Here is a 16264-nt window from a genome sequence, read left to right on the forward strand (position 1 = left end):
TGGGGGCGTTTTCTTGCTAAGTCGGAGAGGTAGTTTCTTGTTTTCGGTGCACATAGAGCTGGAAAGTGGTTTAACCCATTGTGTGCTTGTTTCTGTACCCAGGCTCGGAGTGCCAACTCATCCCACAGCTGTGTGTGTGCTGCCACTAACCTGTGGGATAAGGTTGCTGAAGAAAGTGAAGTTAACCTGGTCAGTGTGCCAGTGACTACCCCTGAGAACCTGTACCTGATGGGTATGTGATGAGAGAACAAAGTGGAGAATTGTAACTGCTCTGAAAGGGAAGGCTAAGTGAGGTAAACAAAGAAAATAAAAGGCATAGGAGTTGTTAGGAGCACACCATTTATTGAGTCAGCTAGTCAGCCAACTCCCACACTCAATGTGATTGTGGCTGTTAATCTATCTCTGCCTCACTTTCCTATCTTACCCTGTAATTTCCCCAAGAGAACAACAATCTGTCAGCCCTGGTCTCAACTGTGTTCGGTGAAGGATCACCTACAGCCCTCTGGGCCTGAGAATTCCGAAAGGTTCATCGCCCATTCGATGGAGATGTGCCTCCTCATCTCAATCTGAAATGACTGCTCCCTTGTCCTGAGATTGTGTCCCAGATTTCCCATCTGGGAGGCACAGTTTCCCAGGATAGACAGTATCAAACCCAGTCAAAAATTTTCAATGCTATCACTCTTTTGTTCTTCTGCAGGGCCAATAGAGTCACAGAGATGTTCAGCATGGAAACAGACCCTTTAGTCCATCTCATCCATGCTGACCAGATATCCAAAACTAATCTAGTCCCATTTGCCAGCATTTGTCCCATATCCCTGTAAACCCTTCCTACTCCTGTACCCATCCTTTTAAATGCTGTAACTATACCAGCCTCCACCACTTCCTCTGGCAACTCATTCCATACACGCACCACCCTCTGTGTGAAAACATTGCCCGTTTGGTCCTTTTTAAATCTTTCCCTTCTTACATTAAACCTACGCCCTCTTGTTTTGGATTCCCTCACCCCAGGGAAAAGACCTTAAGTATTCATCCTATCCATGCCCCTCATAATTTTGTAAACCACTATAAGGTTACCCCACAGCCTCCGACGGTCCAGGGAAAACAGCCCCAGCCAGTTCACCCTTTCCCTATAGCTCAAATCCTACAACCCTGGCAAAATCCTTGTGAATATTTTGTGAACCCTTTCAAGCTTCGCAACGTCTTTCCTATAGGAGGGAGACCAGAATTGAACGCAGTATTACAAAAATGGCCTAATGTACTGAGCTTCTCATCCCAGGTATCACCTGGCTAAGACTGGCAATGAGGAGGCATTCCACACAACATGCGGAATGTCCTCACAGCCAATGAAGTGCCCTCACAGTTGCAACCTAGGTCCGAGTCGGTTTGTGCACAGCAAGATCCCACCAATATACAAGCAGACTGTTGCGAATGCAGGAAAACTGAAACAGACAAAGGGAAAGCTGGAGGAACTCGGCTGGTCTGGCACCATCCGCAGAGAGAGCATCCGTTTCAAGGCCAGTGTGAGTCTTCAGAACACAATCCAGCACCGTTCAGTTCTGAAAGAGAGTCATATTGGAACTTGAAACATGACCTCTGTTTCTTTCTCCACAGATGCTGCCAGAACCTGCTGACCTTCCAACAGCGGCAGCTTGCCAGCAACTGCAGTCATCTACTGATAGTTTTGAGGAATAGAAATAGTCTAGGAGACCAAGGAGATTATCTTCATGTCCGCTTTGGTGTCTTTAACACTCAACTGAGAGGGCAGTCATTTGTAATTTCAATGGATGTGTTCTTTCCTCGGTCGCTGTGGCTGTTTAAAAAATGTGAAGTCTCTCCACGATTTGTGCTGGTAACCAAGGTCTTGCTGTTGCCTCTGACTGTCACCGCCCCCCCCCCCGCCCCCCCCCCCCCCCCCCCCCCCCCCCCGCCCCCACCCCCACCCCCCCCGACCCCCGCCCTATGCAGGGATGGAGCTGTTTGAGGAAGCTCTTCAGCGTTGGGAGCAGGCTTTGTCTTTCCGTAGCAGACAGGTGGAGGATGAGGCGAACTGCACCGCTGTCAAACTGGGGGCTGGAGACGCAATAGCAGAAGAAACAGTGGAGGTAAGGCCCAGCAAAGAGAGGATAACACCAAACATGAGCTGCAGCACTGTGCACTCCAGAGTTTCAGGGTATGGAGGCTCAAATCCTGCCCTGGCAAATGGTGAAATTTGAATTCAATAAAAAGATCTGGAATTAAGAGTCTAATAATGACCATGAATCCATGATCGATTATTGGGAAAAACCCATCTGGTTTCACTAATGTCCTTTAGGAAGGAAAACTGTAATCCTCACCTAGTCTGGCCTACATGTGACTTCAGACCCATCGCAATATGATTGATTCTTAACTGCCTCTGGGCAATTAGGGATGGGCAATAAATGCTGGCCTGGCCAGAGATGCCCACACCCCCTGAGTGAATAAACAAAGCAGTATTTTTCAGTTACTCTTAAAATGCAGCACAGTAATCGGGCACAGCAAGCTCCCACAAACAGAAGTGATTCACTAGAATAGTTCCAGCTATGAGAACCTTCAGCAACGAGGGCAGATTGAAGAATTTCTGACTGATCTCCTTAGAGAGAAGGCTGAAAGGGATTCGATACAACTTTCCAAAACCATGGACAGGCTGGACAGAGTGGATTGGGTGAAGCTGTTCTGCTTCTAAAAGAACGGCGAAGCTGAGGGCGCAGCTTTAGAGATGTGCAAATGAAGCAAAGGCGATATGAGACGAATCTTTTTCACAGAGTGAGTAGTTAGGGTGTGGAATGCATTGCCTGGAAATGTGGTGGTGGAGGCAGATTCAATTGAGGCATTCAAGAGGAGCATTGAATGTCTTTAAGACTATAAGACATAGGAGAGGAAATTAGGCCATTCAGCCCATCATGTCTGCTCTGCCATTCAGTCATGGCTGATACGTTTCTCAACACCATTCTCCCAACTTCTCCTTGTAACCCTTGATCCCCTTGATAATCAAGAACCTATCTATCGCCGTCTTAAATACACTCAATGACTTAGCCTCCACCTCCTTCTGTGGCAATGAGTTCCATAGATTCACCACTCTCTGGCTGAAGAATTTTCTCCTTATCACCTTTCTAAAAGGCCTTCCCGTTACTCTAAGGTTGTGCCCTCTCAATGGAAACATCTTCCCAACATCCACTGTGCCCAGACCATCCAGTATTCTGTAAGTTTCAATTAGATTCCCCCTCAGCCTTCTAATCTCCATTGAGTATTGACTGAGGAAAGTACATTGAGGATAGTAATAGTGTGCAAGGATATGGGGATAAAAGCAGGAGATTGGCACTGAGGTAATAAAGCTGGACTAGACAACAGAGACAGTGCAGAAATGATGGGCTGATTGGCCTCTTTCTGTGTCATAACAAGTCTACGATTCTGTGAAGCAGGAATGTGATAATGACAAGATAATCTGTATTTTTGTGATTTTCATTATGGGATCACTATTGTGTGGGAACCTGGGGAGAGTTGTCTTGCTCTTGGGATGGCAACTTTTGACAGCGTAGCACTCTCTCAGTACTGCAGTGGAGAGGCAACCTAGATTTGGTGCTTAGGTTTCTAGAATGGTATATTTAAGTAGAGTCATCGAGTCATAGTGTCATATAGCATGACCCTTCAGTCCAACACATACAGGCTGACCAGATATCCTGAATTAATCTAGTCCCATTTGCCAGCATTTGGCCCATATCCCTGTAAATCCTTCCTATTCATATACCCATCCAGATGCCTTTTAGATGTAATTGTACCAGCCTCTACCACTTCCTCTGGCAGGTCATTCCAAATACGCACCACCCTCTGCGTGGAAAGATTGCCCCTCAGGTCCCTTTTATATCTTTTTCCCTTCTCACCTTGAACCTATTACCTCTAATTTTGGACTCCCCTACCCTGGGATCTAAAATCTGACATCTGAACTCAATGGCGGGAGTGCTATTAACTGAGAGATGGTGGACACTGGCGTTAGATTTGCTTTAGACAGGTTGACATGCACTGGAGTGTGAGCCTGGATTAAATACTCGAGCCTCTGAGTCGCACGTGAACCATGTGATCCGTAACCTTCAAACAAAGACAAGCATGTTATCAACTGAGCTAAAGCATGCATTGTTGAAAGTGGAAGCTAATGACAAATTGTAGCATGGGATTCTAAAGGGGCTTGTCAGGGTAAATGTTGAGAGGATGTTTCCCTCATGGGAGTGTCGAGGGCCAGAGGGAACAGTCTCAGAATAAAGGGGCGCCAATTTAGATTAGATTACTTACAGTGTGGAAACAGGCCCTTCGGCCCAACAAGTCCACACCGACCTGCCGAAGCGCAACCCACCCATACCCCTACATTTACCCCTTACCTAACACTACGGGCAATTTAGCATGGCCAATTCACCTGACCTGCACATCTTTGGACTGTGGGAGGAAACCCACGCAGACACGGGGAGAATGTGCAAACTCCACACAGACAGTCGCCCAAGGCTGGAATCAAACCTGGGACCCTGGCGCTGTGAGGCAACAGTGCTAACCACTGAGCCACCATGCTGCCCTTAAGACTGAGATGAGGAGGAATTTCTTCTCTTAGAAGGTTTGCAGTCTTTGGAACTCCACCCCACAGAGAGCTGTGGGGGCAGAGTCCTTGTGTATATTTAAGGCTGAGATAGATAGATAGATTCGTGATCAGGAGGGGAATCAAGGGTTATGGGGAAAAGGCAGAAAAGTGGATGTGAGGAATGTTGGATCCTGTTGAATGGTGGAGCATACGTGAGGGGGTGAATGACCTCCTCCTGTTCCTATTTCTTGTGGTTTTATGGTCTTAAATAGACTCTTTCTCAATCATGAACTTATGCAGTTCTACATGACTGTGTTTTCAAACATCTTTTGGATTACCTTAGACCAGAAACTGAACTGAACAAGTCATATAAATACTGTGGTTAAACAAAAACAGGTCAAAGGCTAGGATTACAGCAGTGAATACCTTACCTCTGGCTCCCCAGAGTCTGTCTACCATCTACAAGGCACAAGTCAGGAGTGTAATGGGAAGCTCCCCACTTGCCTGGATGGGTGCAGCTCCAACAACACTCAAGAAGCTCGACACCATCCAGAACAAAGCAGGCCACTTGATTGACGCCATATCCATCACTGTAAGCATTCATGCTCACCACTACATCTATGAAATGCACAGTAGTCACTCACCAAATTTTCTTCAGTAGCACCTCCAAACCTGTTTAACCAGAAGGACAAGGACAGCAGATGCATGCAAATGCCACGACCTCCAAGTTCCCCCTCCAAATTAAATTTATCTGACCTGGAACGATATTGTTGCTTCATCATTGTTGCTGGATCAAAATTCTGGAACTCTTTTCTGGGGTGTACCAGCACCACATGGACTGTAGTATTTAAGAAGACAGCTCACCACCAACTTACCTGGGGCTATTAGGGATGAGCAATAAATGCTGACTTACCAAGTGACATTCACATCCCATGAACTAATACATTTTAACACAATATCTCATGTTTGCACTTTCCATAAATAATTGAGCATTGGACTTCAGTGTTAGCATATTTACTTCTGACTTGAAGCTGTGTGGAGAGTTAATGGATTTTAATGTGGATAAATGAAAGGCAGTGCTTGTCTGGAACAGGAAGAATGAGCTATATTCAGAATGCATGGAACCCATTAGCAATGGTAGGAGAGAGCACTCAGATACAATTACCGGTTCTTCTTTGAATCAGTTGTCAATTTGGCTGATCAGGGCTTATATTTACATTTCAGAATAAATAATGTTAACTCTGAACGAAGATTATATCTCAATTATGCATTACATTCACCTCTCAAGGGCCATGACTTATGGAAGAGGAGCAAGGGGCACTTTCATAAAGGATAAAGAAAAGACTTTGCATTTGTAGAGCACTTGACTTTGGAGCAGCACTGTGGCTCAGTGGTTAGCACTGCTGCCTCACAGCGCCAGGAATCCAGGTTCAATTCCAGCCTTGGGCAACTGTCTGTGTGGAGTTTGGATTAGTGGTGCTGGAAGAGCACAGCAGTTCAGGCAGCATCCAATGAGCAGCGGAATCGACGTTTTGGGCAAAAGCCCTTCATCAGGAATAAAGGGCTTTTGCCCGAAAAGTCGATTTCGCTGCTCGTTGGATGCTGCCTGAACTGCTGTGCTCTTCCAGCACCACTAATCGAGTATTTGGTTTTCAGCATCTGCAGTCATTGTTTTTACCTGTGTGGAGTTTACACATTCTCTCTATGTCTGCGTAGGTCTCCTCTGGGTGCTCCGGTTTCCTCCCAGAGAGCAAAGATATGTAGGTTAGGTGAACTGGCCATGCTGAATTGCCCATAGTGTTCATGGATATATAGGTTAGGTGCATGAGACAGGGGAAATGTAAAGTAATAGGATAGGGGAATGGGTCTGGGTGGGATACTCTTTGGAGGGTCACTGTGGACTTGTTGGACCAATTGGCATGTTTCCACACTGTAGGAATTCTTTGATTCACTTCTTGTAATCTTCTGTCATCTCCATTCCTTTAGAGCCAATTAGAACATAGAAAAATACAGCACAGTACAGGCCCTTTGGCCCTCGATGTTGCGCCGATCCAAGCCCACCTAACCTACACTAGCCCAATATCCTCCATATGCCTATCCAATGCCTGTTTAAATGCCCATAAAGAGGGAGAGTCCACCACTGCTAATGGCAGGGCATTCCATGAACTCACGACTCGCTGAGTAAAGAATCTATCCTTAACATCTGTCCTATACCTACCACACCTTAATTTAAAGCTATGCCCCCTCGTAATAGCTGACTCCATACGTGGAAAAAGGTTCTCATGGTCAACCCTATCTAAACCCCTAATCATCTTGTACACCTCTATCAAGTCACCCCTAAACCTTCTTTTCTCCAATGAAAACAGTCCCAAGTGCCTCAGCCTTTCCTCATACGATCTTCCTACCATACCAGGTGACATCCTGGTAAACCTCTTCTGCACATGTTCCAGTGCCTACACATCCTTCCTATAGTATGGCGACCAAAACTGCACACAATACTCCAGATGCGGCCGCACCAGAGTCTTATACAACTGCAACATAACCTCAGGACTCCGGAACTCAATTCCTCTACCAATAAAAGCCAGTACGCCATATGCCTTCTTCACCGCACTATTTACCTGGGTGGCAACTTTCAGAGATCTGTGTACATGGACACCAAGATCCCTCTGCTCATCCACACTACCAAGTATCTGACCATTAGCCCAGTACCCCATCTTCTTGTTACTCTTACCAAAGTGGAATTAAATACTTCTAAAATGTTATGAATGTTATAATGTATGAGATAATGGTAATAATGTTTGCCTCGTAATCTACAATGCCCGAACCTCCTGCTAATTTTTAGAGACATGGGGTGAAATCCCAGCAGGGCAGATGGTGAAATATGTATTTTATAAAAATCTGAATTAAAAGCTTATCTATTGGTAACTATGTGACCACTACCAATAGCTGTAAAAACCTGTTTGCTCCACTACTGTCCATCAGGGGAGAAAATGTGACATCCCTACCTGGACTGGCCTATATGTGACTCCAGGCCCATCCACAGTAATGCATTTGACTCTGAACTGGTGAGAGAGTCAATCGTTTCCAGGGCAACTAGGGGTGGATAACAAATGCTTCCCCTGCCAGAGAAATACATGTCCTATGAAAGAATAAATAAACCATCAGCCTTTATCTCCACAAATTTTGCTTCAGATGGTTATATCTGATTAAACTGAATCTAAAGCAACCATGCACCACATCTCAGGAAGAGTTTAACTGCACTTGGAAGAGATGTGAATAACTGGGGCAAAATGGACTAAAGACGTTAGATTGCATAGAATGTGGATCAGCTAATTGAATGTTTAAGATGATAAAGGATTGATGGAGTAGATCAAGGGAAATTATTTCCTTGTTGAAGGGAGTTCATAACAATGAGTCATAAGTTTAAAATTACAGCTGGTCTATTTGCAGTGATGTTGGAAAATGCTTCCATGGTTTTATCTCCTGATTTGAATTACAAATATTATACAGGACACTGGGGAGAACTCCATTGCTGTTCTTCAGAGTAGTGCTGTGGGATCTCCTGTGTCCTTCCAACCTCCAACAGTTCAGGGTTTCTGCAACACTGTCAGCTTGGACTATGAGTTCAAGATTCTGGAGTGGGCATTGAATCCTCAACTGAGCGACGGTAAATTATCTGACTAACATTCAGGAGGTCTGTACTGACTGATGTTCCCCATCTCTTTTTGCCTCCAATAGGACATAATTAGTGCAGAATTCATACACAAACTGGAGTCTTTACTCCAGCGGGCTTATCGTCTGCAGGAGGAGTTTGAAGCCACTCTGGGTACACCTGACCCAATTTCTCTTGTGAACGATATCGGTGAGTCTGTGCTTGTGTCTCTTATTTGTCTGATCCGTTGCTTGTCTGTGTAACTCAGAGAGGACTAAAGCCCTATCCCAATACATTTCTGATGAGTCTCACATCTCCAATCCACTAAATTAACCCAAAACAGCACATGCTGATCTTAAAATGTTCATTCCTTGTTTTCAAATGTTTCCATATCTCCACTGCCCTCAGGATCTCTTTCGTCTCCTTTAATCCTTAAACTGTCCAGGAGTTCTGCTGTCCCCCAACTCTGGCCTCTTGTCATCCCTAACAATCCTTCAATTCTCCATAATGTTCCATCGCTCCACTGTAAGTGGTCAGTTTGTACTGTGGGAGGAAACCGGAGCACTTGGAGGAAACCCACACAGACACGGGAAGAATGTGCAAACTCCACTGTTTTTGTCCTCAAGTTTTGGAATTCCTTCCCTAATACTCTCGGCCTCCCTGCCTACCACACACTCCCTTGTGCTTAGAGTCACTCCAACGTTTTGACCAAGCTTTTGATCAGTTGTCCTTACATGGTTCGGTAGCAAACTGATCATACTCCTGTGAGGTGCTTTGGTGTGTTTCACTGCATCCAAGCTGCTCCATAAATCTATGTTGTTTTTGATACTGTAGACAGCACGTTGTGAAAACATGTTCAAAACTTTAACCCTGTGACCTATCTAAGAGGTAAGGTCTAATCTTTCTCACTGGGTTTCTCCCCCTTTGGATAATCAGCAATGCCAATTGATTACCTTTCTCCATCTCCTCTGGTCAGGTGCCATTCCTTTTCCAATCCAACTATGTTTGAATATCTTGTAGTGATTGTAAAGAGGTTAACCAGGTGGACCTCATAGAATATGAGTTCCCTGATTGGGGCTGTTAACCTTGTTCAATCAGGGAGCCCTGGCTGACAGATATAAACAGAAGTATCAGAGGTTCTGTTCACTCAGACCTGGCTCTGGGGGAGCTGGACTAGTGTCAAGTACAATAAAAGGTGACTTGGTGACAGGATAGCAGCCTTGCTGGAGATGTTTCATTTCTCCCCACTGTTTTTTCCACCTTTCTTTCACCTTTCCTCTTCTCCTTCCTCCTGGCTGTCTCACCTCCATCACTCACCTTACCACATTTCCTCACTTGTGGCATATGCGGCAGCAACATCATTTACCATCTTCTGGTTTATTGGAAATTGAGTACACCTGCTCACTCCTTCCCGTTATCCAGGGCTGGTGAGAGACCAGCTTTTTGCCTTGTCCTTCCACCTCTTTCAAAGGTAACAGTTCAGACTGGAGTACAGTCCCTCTCTTACCCCACACTTATTGTCACCCTTTAGTGCTGTACAGAAGATGTGCTGCACTGTCAGTATATAACATAGAACATTGAACTATACAAGACAGGAATGGGCCCTTTGGCCCACGATGTTGTGCCGACCATGATGTTGAATTAAATTAATCCCTTCTGCCTGCTTATAGTCCATATCCTTCCATTCCTTGCTTATTCGTCTGCTTATCTAAAAGTCCCTTAAAGACCCCCCCCCCCCTTCCATCGTATCTTACTCCACCACCACCTTGGCAGCACGTTCCAGACTCCTACCACTCTCTGGGTTAAAAAAAAACTTTACCCCTCACATCTCCTTTGAACCTTTCCCCCTCTCTCTTGAAATGCATGCCCCCTAGTATTAGACATTTCAACTCTGGTAAAAAGATTCCGACTGTCAACCCAATCAATGCATCCCATAATTTTATAGACTTACATCAAGTCTCCCCTCAGCTTCTGCCACTCCAGAGAAAGTAACCTGAATTCTTCTTGCTCTCCAATCCAGGTGGCACCTTGGTAAATCTCTTCTGCACCCTCTCCAAAGCCTCCACGGTGCCATCTTTCTGGTGAGATACTAAACCGAGTGCCTGTTTAGCCTAGAGTTCCGGTTTATTCCTTAACTAACACCAGCAAAAAGAGATGAAGGCAAAGTCTGCAGGGGCTGTGAATCAGGGTTAACAGAAAATGTTGGTCTTCCATTAGAGATCAGAAAGTGCCTGTGCAGCGAGGAAAGGAAAGTGTATGATTTGTTGACAACTTTTCATTAAGTCAGAAGACATGGTCATTTATTTGTAGCTTTGTGTGGGATCTTGCTGTGTGCAATTTGGCTGTTCGTGGAGCAGAGGCAGACCATGCAGCTACTTCAGCCACTCACTTGGATTGTGGCTGATTTGTCCCAGGTACGTCCCATTTACCTGTGCCTGCCCCATGTCCCTCAATAGGGAAGGTGATGGCCTAGTGGTGTTAGCGCTGGTCTATTAATCCTGAGACCTAAGTAAAGTTCTGGGGACCTGGGTTTAAATCCCACCGGGGCAGATAGTCGGATTTGAATTCAATAAAAACCTAGAACTGAGAGTCTAATGATGACTGTAAATCACTGGTGTGGAAAAACCCATTTGGCACATGAAAGCCCTTCAGGGAAGGAGACTACCATCCCTAACTGGTCTGGCCTACATGTGACTCCAATGTGGTCGACTCTTAATTGCCTTCCTAGCAAATAGGGATGGGCAATAAATGGGCTGGACAAGCAGCAATATCCACATGCTGCAAATTAAATAATACAAAAGTCTCGTTCTCCGTTTTGAGGATTTTTATTGGCTCCCAGCCTCCGTTGTTTGTTGCAGGAGAGAGTCTCAGATTTTCAACAGTACCCAAGCGTCAAAAGTATTCACCAAGAGCACGTCCTTGAGGTCGCAGAAGGCGCCACGTGAATGTATGTCTTACTGTCCTTGCCATATACTTTTCAGTTTATTAAGAGCAAACGCAGCTACAGCTCACTAGGGGGCAGCAGTTACACCAGTTGTGGCTGAGTATCCAGGGGAATGGATTGGGGGTGGGGAGAGGAGGATGGTTCAGGGGGTGGGGGTGGGATGGTGACAGAGCCAAATTTAGCTGTTGGCTGCCTGTTTGGCATTCCTCCCTGTCACCTGCTGTTTGAGTTTGGCTGGCCCTGTTGAAGGTTATGAACCCATGTGTCCTGCTGTGCAAGGACCCGGACTCTGACTCAGGTTTATTGCTGGCGAGCTGTGATGAGAAGTCCAGCTGCTGTCTTGTCAGCTTCCCCTCGCCTCTTTCCCTGTCCTCTCCCCTTCCCCCATCCTAGTGGAACCTGTAACTGAGCACCAATAGAAAGAAAGAGAAACTTGCATTTGTGTAGCACCTTCATGCCCTTCCAGGATGCCGTAAGATGCTTTATGGCCAAACCTTTTGGAGTGCGGTTACTTTGTCAAAAGTGCCATGGCCAATTTGTGTCCTGAAAGATTCCAGGATCATAATCACATCTCAGTATTGCTCTAAGTCATGGGGAGAAGTTTTCTGCACTTTGAGTTAGCACTGTGGGATCATTTATGTCCCCAAGAGCATCAGGTTACAGGCTGGAAGCTGTATTTGATAATATTTTTCAAACGGATCTCCAAAAAACCTGAATTAAACTATCGGCAATGCAGCATGACTGATGTGTAAACTGGGAGCAAAGCTGGTCTCATCCAGAGTCTTGAAAATGTGTTGCTGGAAAAGCGCAGCAGGTCAGGCAGCATCCAAGGAACAGGAGAATCGAAGTTTCGGGCATAAGCCCTTCTTCAGGATTCCTGAAGAAGGGCTTATGCCCGAAACGTCGATTCTCCTGCTCCTTGGATGCTGCCTGACCTGCTGCGCTTTTCCAGCAACACATTTTCAGCTCTGATCTCCAGCATCTGCAGTCCTCACTTTCTCCTCATCCAGAGTCTTGCCAATTGTCCCAGATGCCTCTCCCCACCACTACGGCATACCCGTGACCTAACCACCTCCGTTCAAACATCCCCAATTACAACCTACCCTGCTAACCCATGCCCCGTGATCCAAACGGAGTCACTCTGACCCACTCTACTCCCTTAGTCATTCCAACCCCTATCCGCGACTCACTGACTGTGATACCTAACAACTTAATGCCACAACCAGTCAAGGGTGGAAGGTATAGGGGAGATGTCAGGGGTGGGTTCTTTACCCAGAGAGTGGTGGGGGCATGGAATGCGCTGCCCGTGGGAGTGGTAGAGTCAGAACCATTGGCGACCTTTTAAGCGGCATTTGGATAGATACATGGATGGGTGCTTAATCTAGGATAGAAGTTCGGCACAACATCGTGGGCCGAAGGGCCTGTTCTGTGCTGTATTGTTCTATGTTCTATGTTCTAATTCTACCTTCTCACCCATCCAACCCCTAGTTTATTCACTAAGAACCCTACCCACACCCTCACCTAGGAACCTATCTGCTCATACACTTGGGCTATCCAACCCTCCACTCCACCCACTTCACCCTTCATCCATTCAACTACCATCCACCACCCTCTTTCACCACTTGGTACCTTAATGCCTCACCTACCTGGACTGTACCCCTTTGACTACCTAATGACATGATGGCTGGGTCAGCATTTATTGCCCGCTCCCCAGTTGCGCTTTGAGAAGGTGGTGGTGAGCTGCCTTCTTGAACCATTGCAGTCCACGTGGTGTAAGTTGACCCATGATGCTCTTAAGGAGGGATTTCCAGAATTTTGATCCAGCAACAGTGAAGAAACAGCGATATATTTCCATGTCAGGATGGTGAGTGGCTTGGAGGGGAACCTGCAAGTGGTGGTGTTCCCGTCTACCTGCTGCCCTTGTCCTTCTAGATGGAAGTGGTTGTGGGTTTTGAAGGTTTTGTGAATTTCTGCTGGTACACATTGCTGCTACTCAATGTCAGTGGTGGATGGAGTGGATGCTTGTGGATGTGGAGCCAATCAAGTGGACTGCTTTGTCCTGGATGGTGTCAAGTTTCTTGTGTGGGGGGAGTATTCCATCACACTCCTGACTTGTGCCTTGTAGATGGTGGACAGGCTTTGGGGAGTCAGGCAGTGAGTTACTCACAGCAATATTCCACGTCTCTGACCTACCTTTGCAGCCCCTGTTTATGTATGATGAGTCCTATTCAGTGTCTGGTCAATGGTCACCCCCCCAGGATATTGATAGTGGGAAACTAAATGGAAGATCCCTGTTTTGTAACTCTCTAGTTCTAGATTCCCCTAACAAAAGGAAACAGCTTCTCAGGATCACCCACCTTGTCAAGGCCCCTCAGAATTGTTAAAAGTTTCAATAAGATTGCCTCTCATTCTTCTGAACTCCAATGAATTTGGGCCCAACCTGCTCAACCTTGCCTCCAAAGACATCTCCGTCATTCCAAGGAATGGCCAAGTTAAGTTATCTGAACTGCTCCAGTACAAGGATGTCCCTCCCTCTGTTAAGTGACCAAAATTTCATGCAGGATCTAAGATGTGGTTGAAGTAGCAAGTCTTTTTTAATTGTCTTCTTCATCCATGTCTAATAAAGACCAACATTTAGTTAGCCTCCTTGATTACTTTCTGTGTCTGTATACTGACCTTTTGTGTGACTCATGTAAGACGTGGACATTGCAAACTGGCGTATGATTTTTGAACCAATGTAATACCAGAAAAATGGCAGCCAATTTGCACACAGTTCCTCAAATGGGTCAATGTCCACATGATTTATTTGGGTGATGTGCGGGTGTTGGTTGAGGGATAAATATTAGCCAGGGCTCCATGGAACGTTCAAATGCTCTGCTTTGATTTGCGCCAGATTCTTTCACACGTATCAAAGAGACCTCAAATTACTGTCTGTTTCTGTAAGGCTCTCCTGTTAAGATTCACCAATGATTTATTCTATATCACTGATAACTGAATAGGCCCTCAGATTCCATGTAGAAAGAAGATTGGCCTTTTGTGACAGGGTTGGGTACCACAGGCAAGTCCTGCATCATCACACTTGGCAAAATTAGTTTGATAAGTTTCCGATGTAAGGTTCCATTGAGCTTTGATTTTTTTTTTTGTTACAGTATGCTATCAGGGTCTGTCTAAAGCATTATTATTTATTTAAAAGAATAGTAAAGAGTACTGGTGGCAACACTATACCCCCACCAGAAACCACCAGACTGACATCCAGAGTCCAGACTTAATTTGGTTTATTATTGTTGCATGTACCTAAGTACAGTGAAAAGTTTTGTTTTGCCTGCAATACAGGCAGATCATAACATACAAAGACAGAGGGATCAGAGGGTGATTGAGCAGAGCAAGGAGTACAAAGTTACAGCTGCAAAGAAGGTGCACAAAAAGCAGATCAACATTAAATTTGCAATTTGAGAGGTCCATTCAGAAATCTAATAACAGCGGGGAAGAAGCTGTTCTTGAACCTGTTGCTACGTGTGTTTAAGCTTTTGTATCTTCTGCCTGACGGATGGGATTATAACCAGTGTGGGAAGAGTCTTTGATGATGGTCGTCGTTCTGAGGCATCAAGCAGTGTAAATGGAGTCAATGATTGGTGAAGACCAAAATCATGTCAACATTTCATATTCAAATAGTTATTTGGTAATATTGAACTTGAGTATTGCTTTACAACTACACATATAGTAAAAGTTTTTCATTTTGCTCACATCAGGATAATTTGCAAGAATACAAATTCAAGGGAAAAATCAGCTGTATAAAGTTTGGGATGACAGTCCATTTTAATCACCTTTTTTTCTTGTGAGTAATTCCTTCCATGTTGTTCTGATAGGGCAGCAGTACTTCCTTCAAACTTTGACCCAAAGAGTAATATCCTTTTATACTGTTGCCCCTCCCCCACTTAAATTTACATTCTTTTGAAGCGTCCTGATGGGTGCAAGATGAAAACCTTTAACAAAATGTATTTATTAAGCAATATTCAGATTCATTTAAAGGGCTATTTGGCACAGTGGTAGTGCCCTCAACTTTGGACCTGAAATCAAGGTTCAAGTTCCTCCTGCCCCAAAGGTATGTCTGAACAGGTTGATTAAAATAATTTTCTTTTCAATATTTGATGAGAAAGGTGGATGAATCATAGCCAGTAAATATAATTTTGAACCAGCATAATATGGAAGGGACTACTCAAGGAAGAGATGATTAAAGAAAGAGCTAACATTTATCTAGTCTCTTTTACAAACCCTGGGCAACTCAAAGCACTTAACAATCATTGAAGTACTGTTGAAGTGTAGGTACTGTTACAATGTAGGAAATATAGTAACCAATATGTACACAGCAAGCAGCCACAAGCAGAAATTCCGTGTCAATGATTTTGGTCAAGGGATATGAAACCAGTGGATTTAAAAGCTGAAGATTTCATAGAATCATAGAAACCTGCAGTATGGAATCAGGCCATTTGACCTATCGCGTCCACACCACCCCTCCGAAGAGCAGCCCACCCACACCCACCCCATCCTTGTAACCCAGCATTTCCCATGGCTATTCCACCCACTCTGCACATCCCTGAACATTTGAGCAATTTAGCGTGGCCAATCCACCTAACCTGCACATCTTCGGACTGTGGGAGGAAACTGGAGCAAATCCACGCAGGCACAGGGAGAATTTGCAAACTCCTCATAGACAGTCGCCCAGAAGTGGGATTGAACCCGGGTTCCTGGTGCTGTGAGGTAACAGTGCTAAGCACTGAGTGACCATTCCACCCTTTCAGGAGGGCACAGTGATGGAGGCCAGGCAGGAATTCTGTCATGTGGAGGGACTCTCACCAAGCAAGAGGTCAGAGGTCAGAGGTCACATGACACCAGGTTATTGTCCAACAGGTTTATTTGAAATCACAAGCATTGCTTCGCCTGACGAAGGGGCTACACTCTGAAAGCTTATGATTTAAATAAACCTGTTGGACTATAACCTGATGTCATGTGACTTCTGACCTTGTCCACCCCAGTCCAACACCGGCACCTCCACAGGAAGAAGTCAGAAATAAAAGACACAGATTGAATT

At 45.2% G+C, this 16264-nt stretch overlaps 1 protein-coding gene across 2 annotated transcripts in view; it reads left to right on the top strand.

Annotated features, from left to right (window-relative positions):
• Positions 1–16264, top strand: part of miga1 (mitoguardin 1) — a 125913-nt gene that overhangs the window by 41912 nt on the left and 67737 nt on the right. For both annotated transcript variants that reach the window (XM_072574766.1, XM_072574767.1), the window contains exons 5-7: positions 103–232; positions 1966–2102; positions 8318–8441. In XM_072574766.1, coding sequence (XP_072430867.1) covers positions 103–232; positions 1966–2102; positions 8318–8441 — 391 coding nt within the window. The remainder of the gene's footprint in view (positions 1–102; positions 233–1965; positions 2103–8317; positions 8442–16264) is intronic.

Source organism: Chiloscyllium punctatum, chromosome 7 (assembly GCF_047496795.1).
Source record: "Chiloscyllium punctatum isolate Juve2018m chromosome 7, sChiPun1.3, whole genome shotgun sequence".
NCBI classification, from domain to species: domain Eukaryota; kingdom Metazoa; phylum Chordata; class Chondrichthyes; order Orectolobiformes; family Hemiscylliidae; genus Chiloscyllium; species Chiloscyllium punctatum.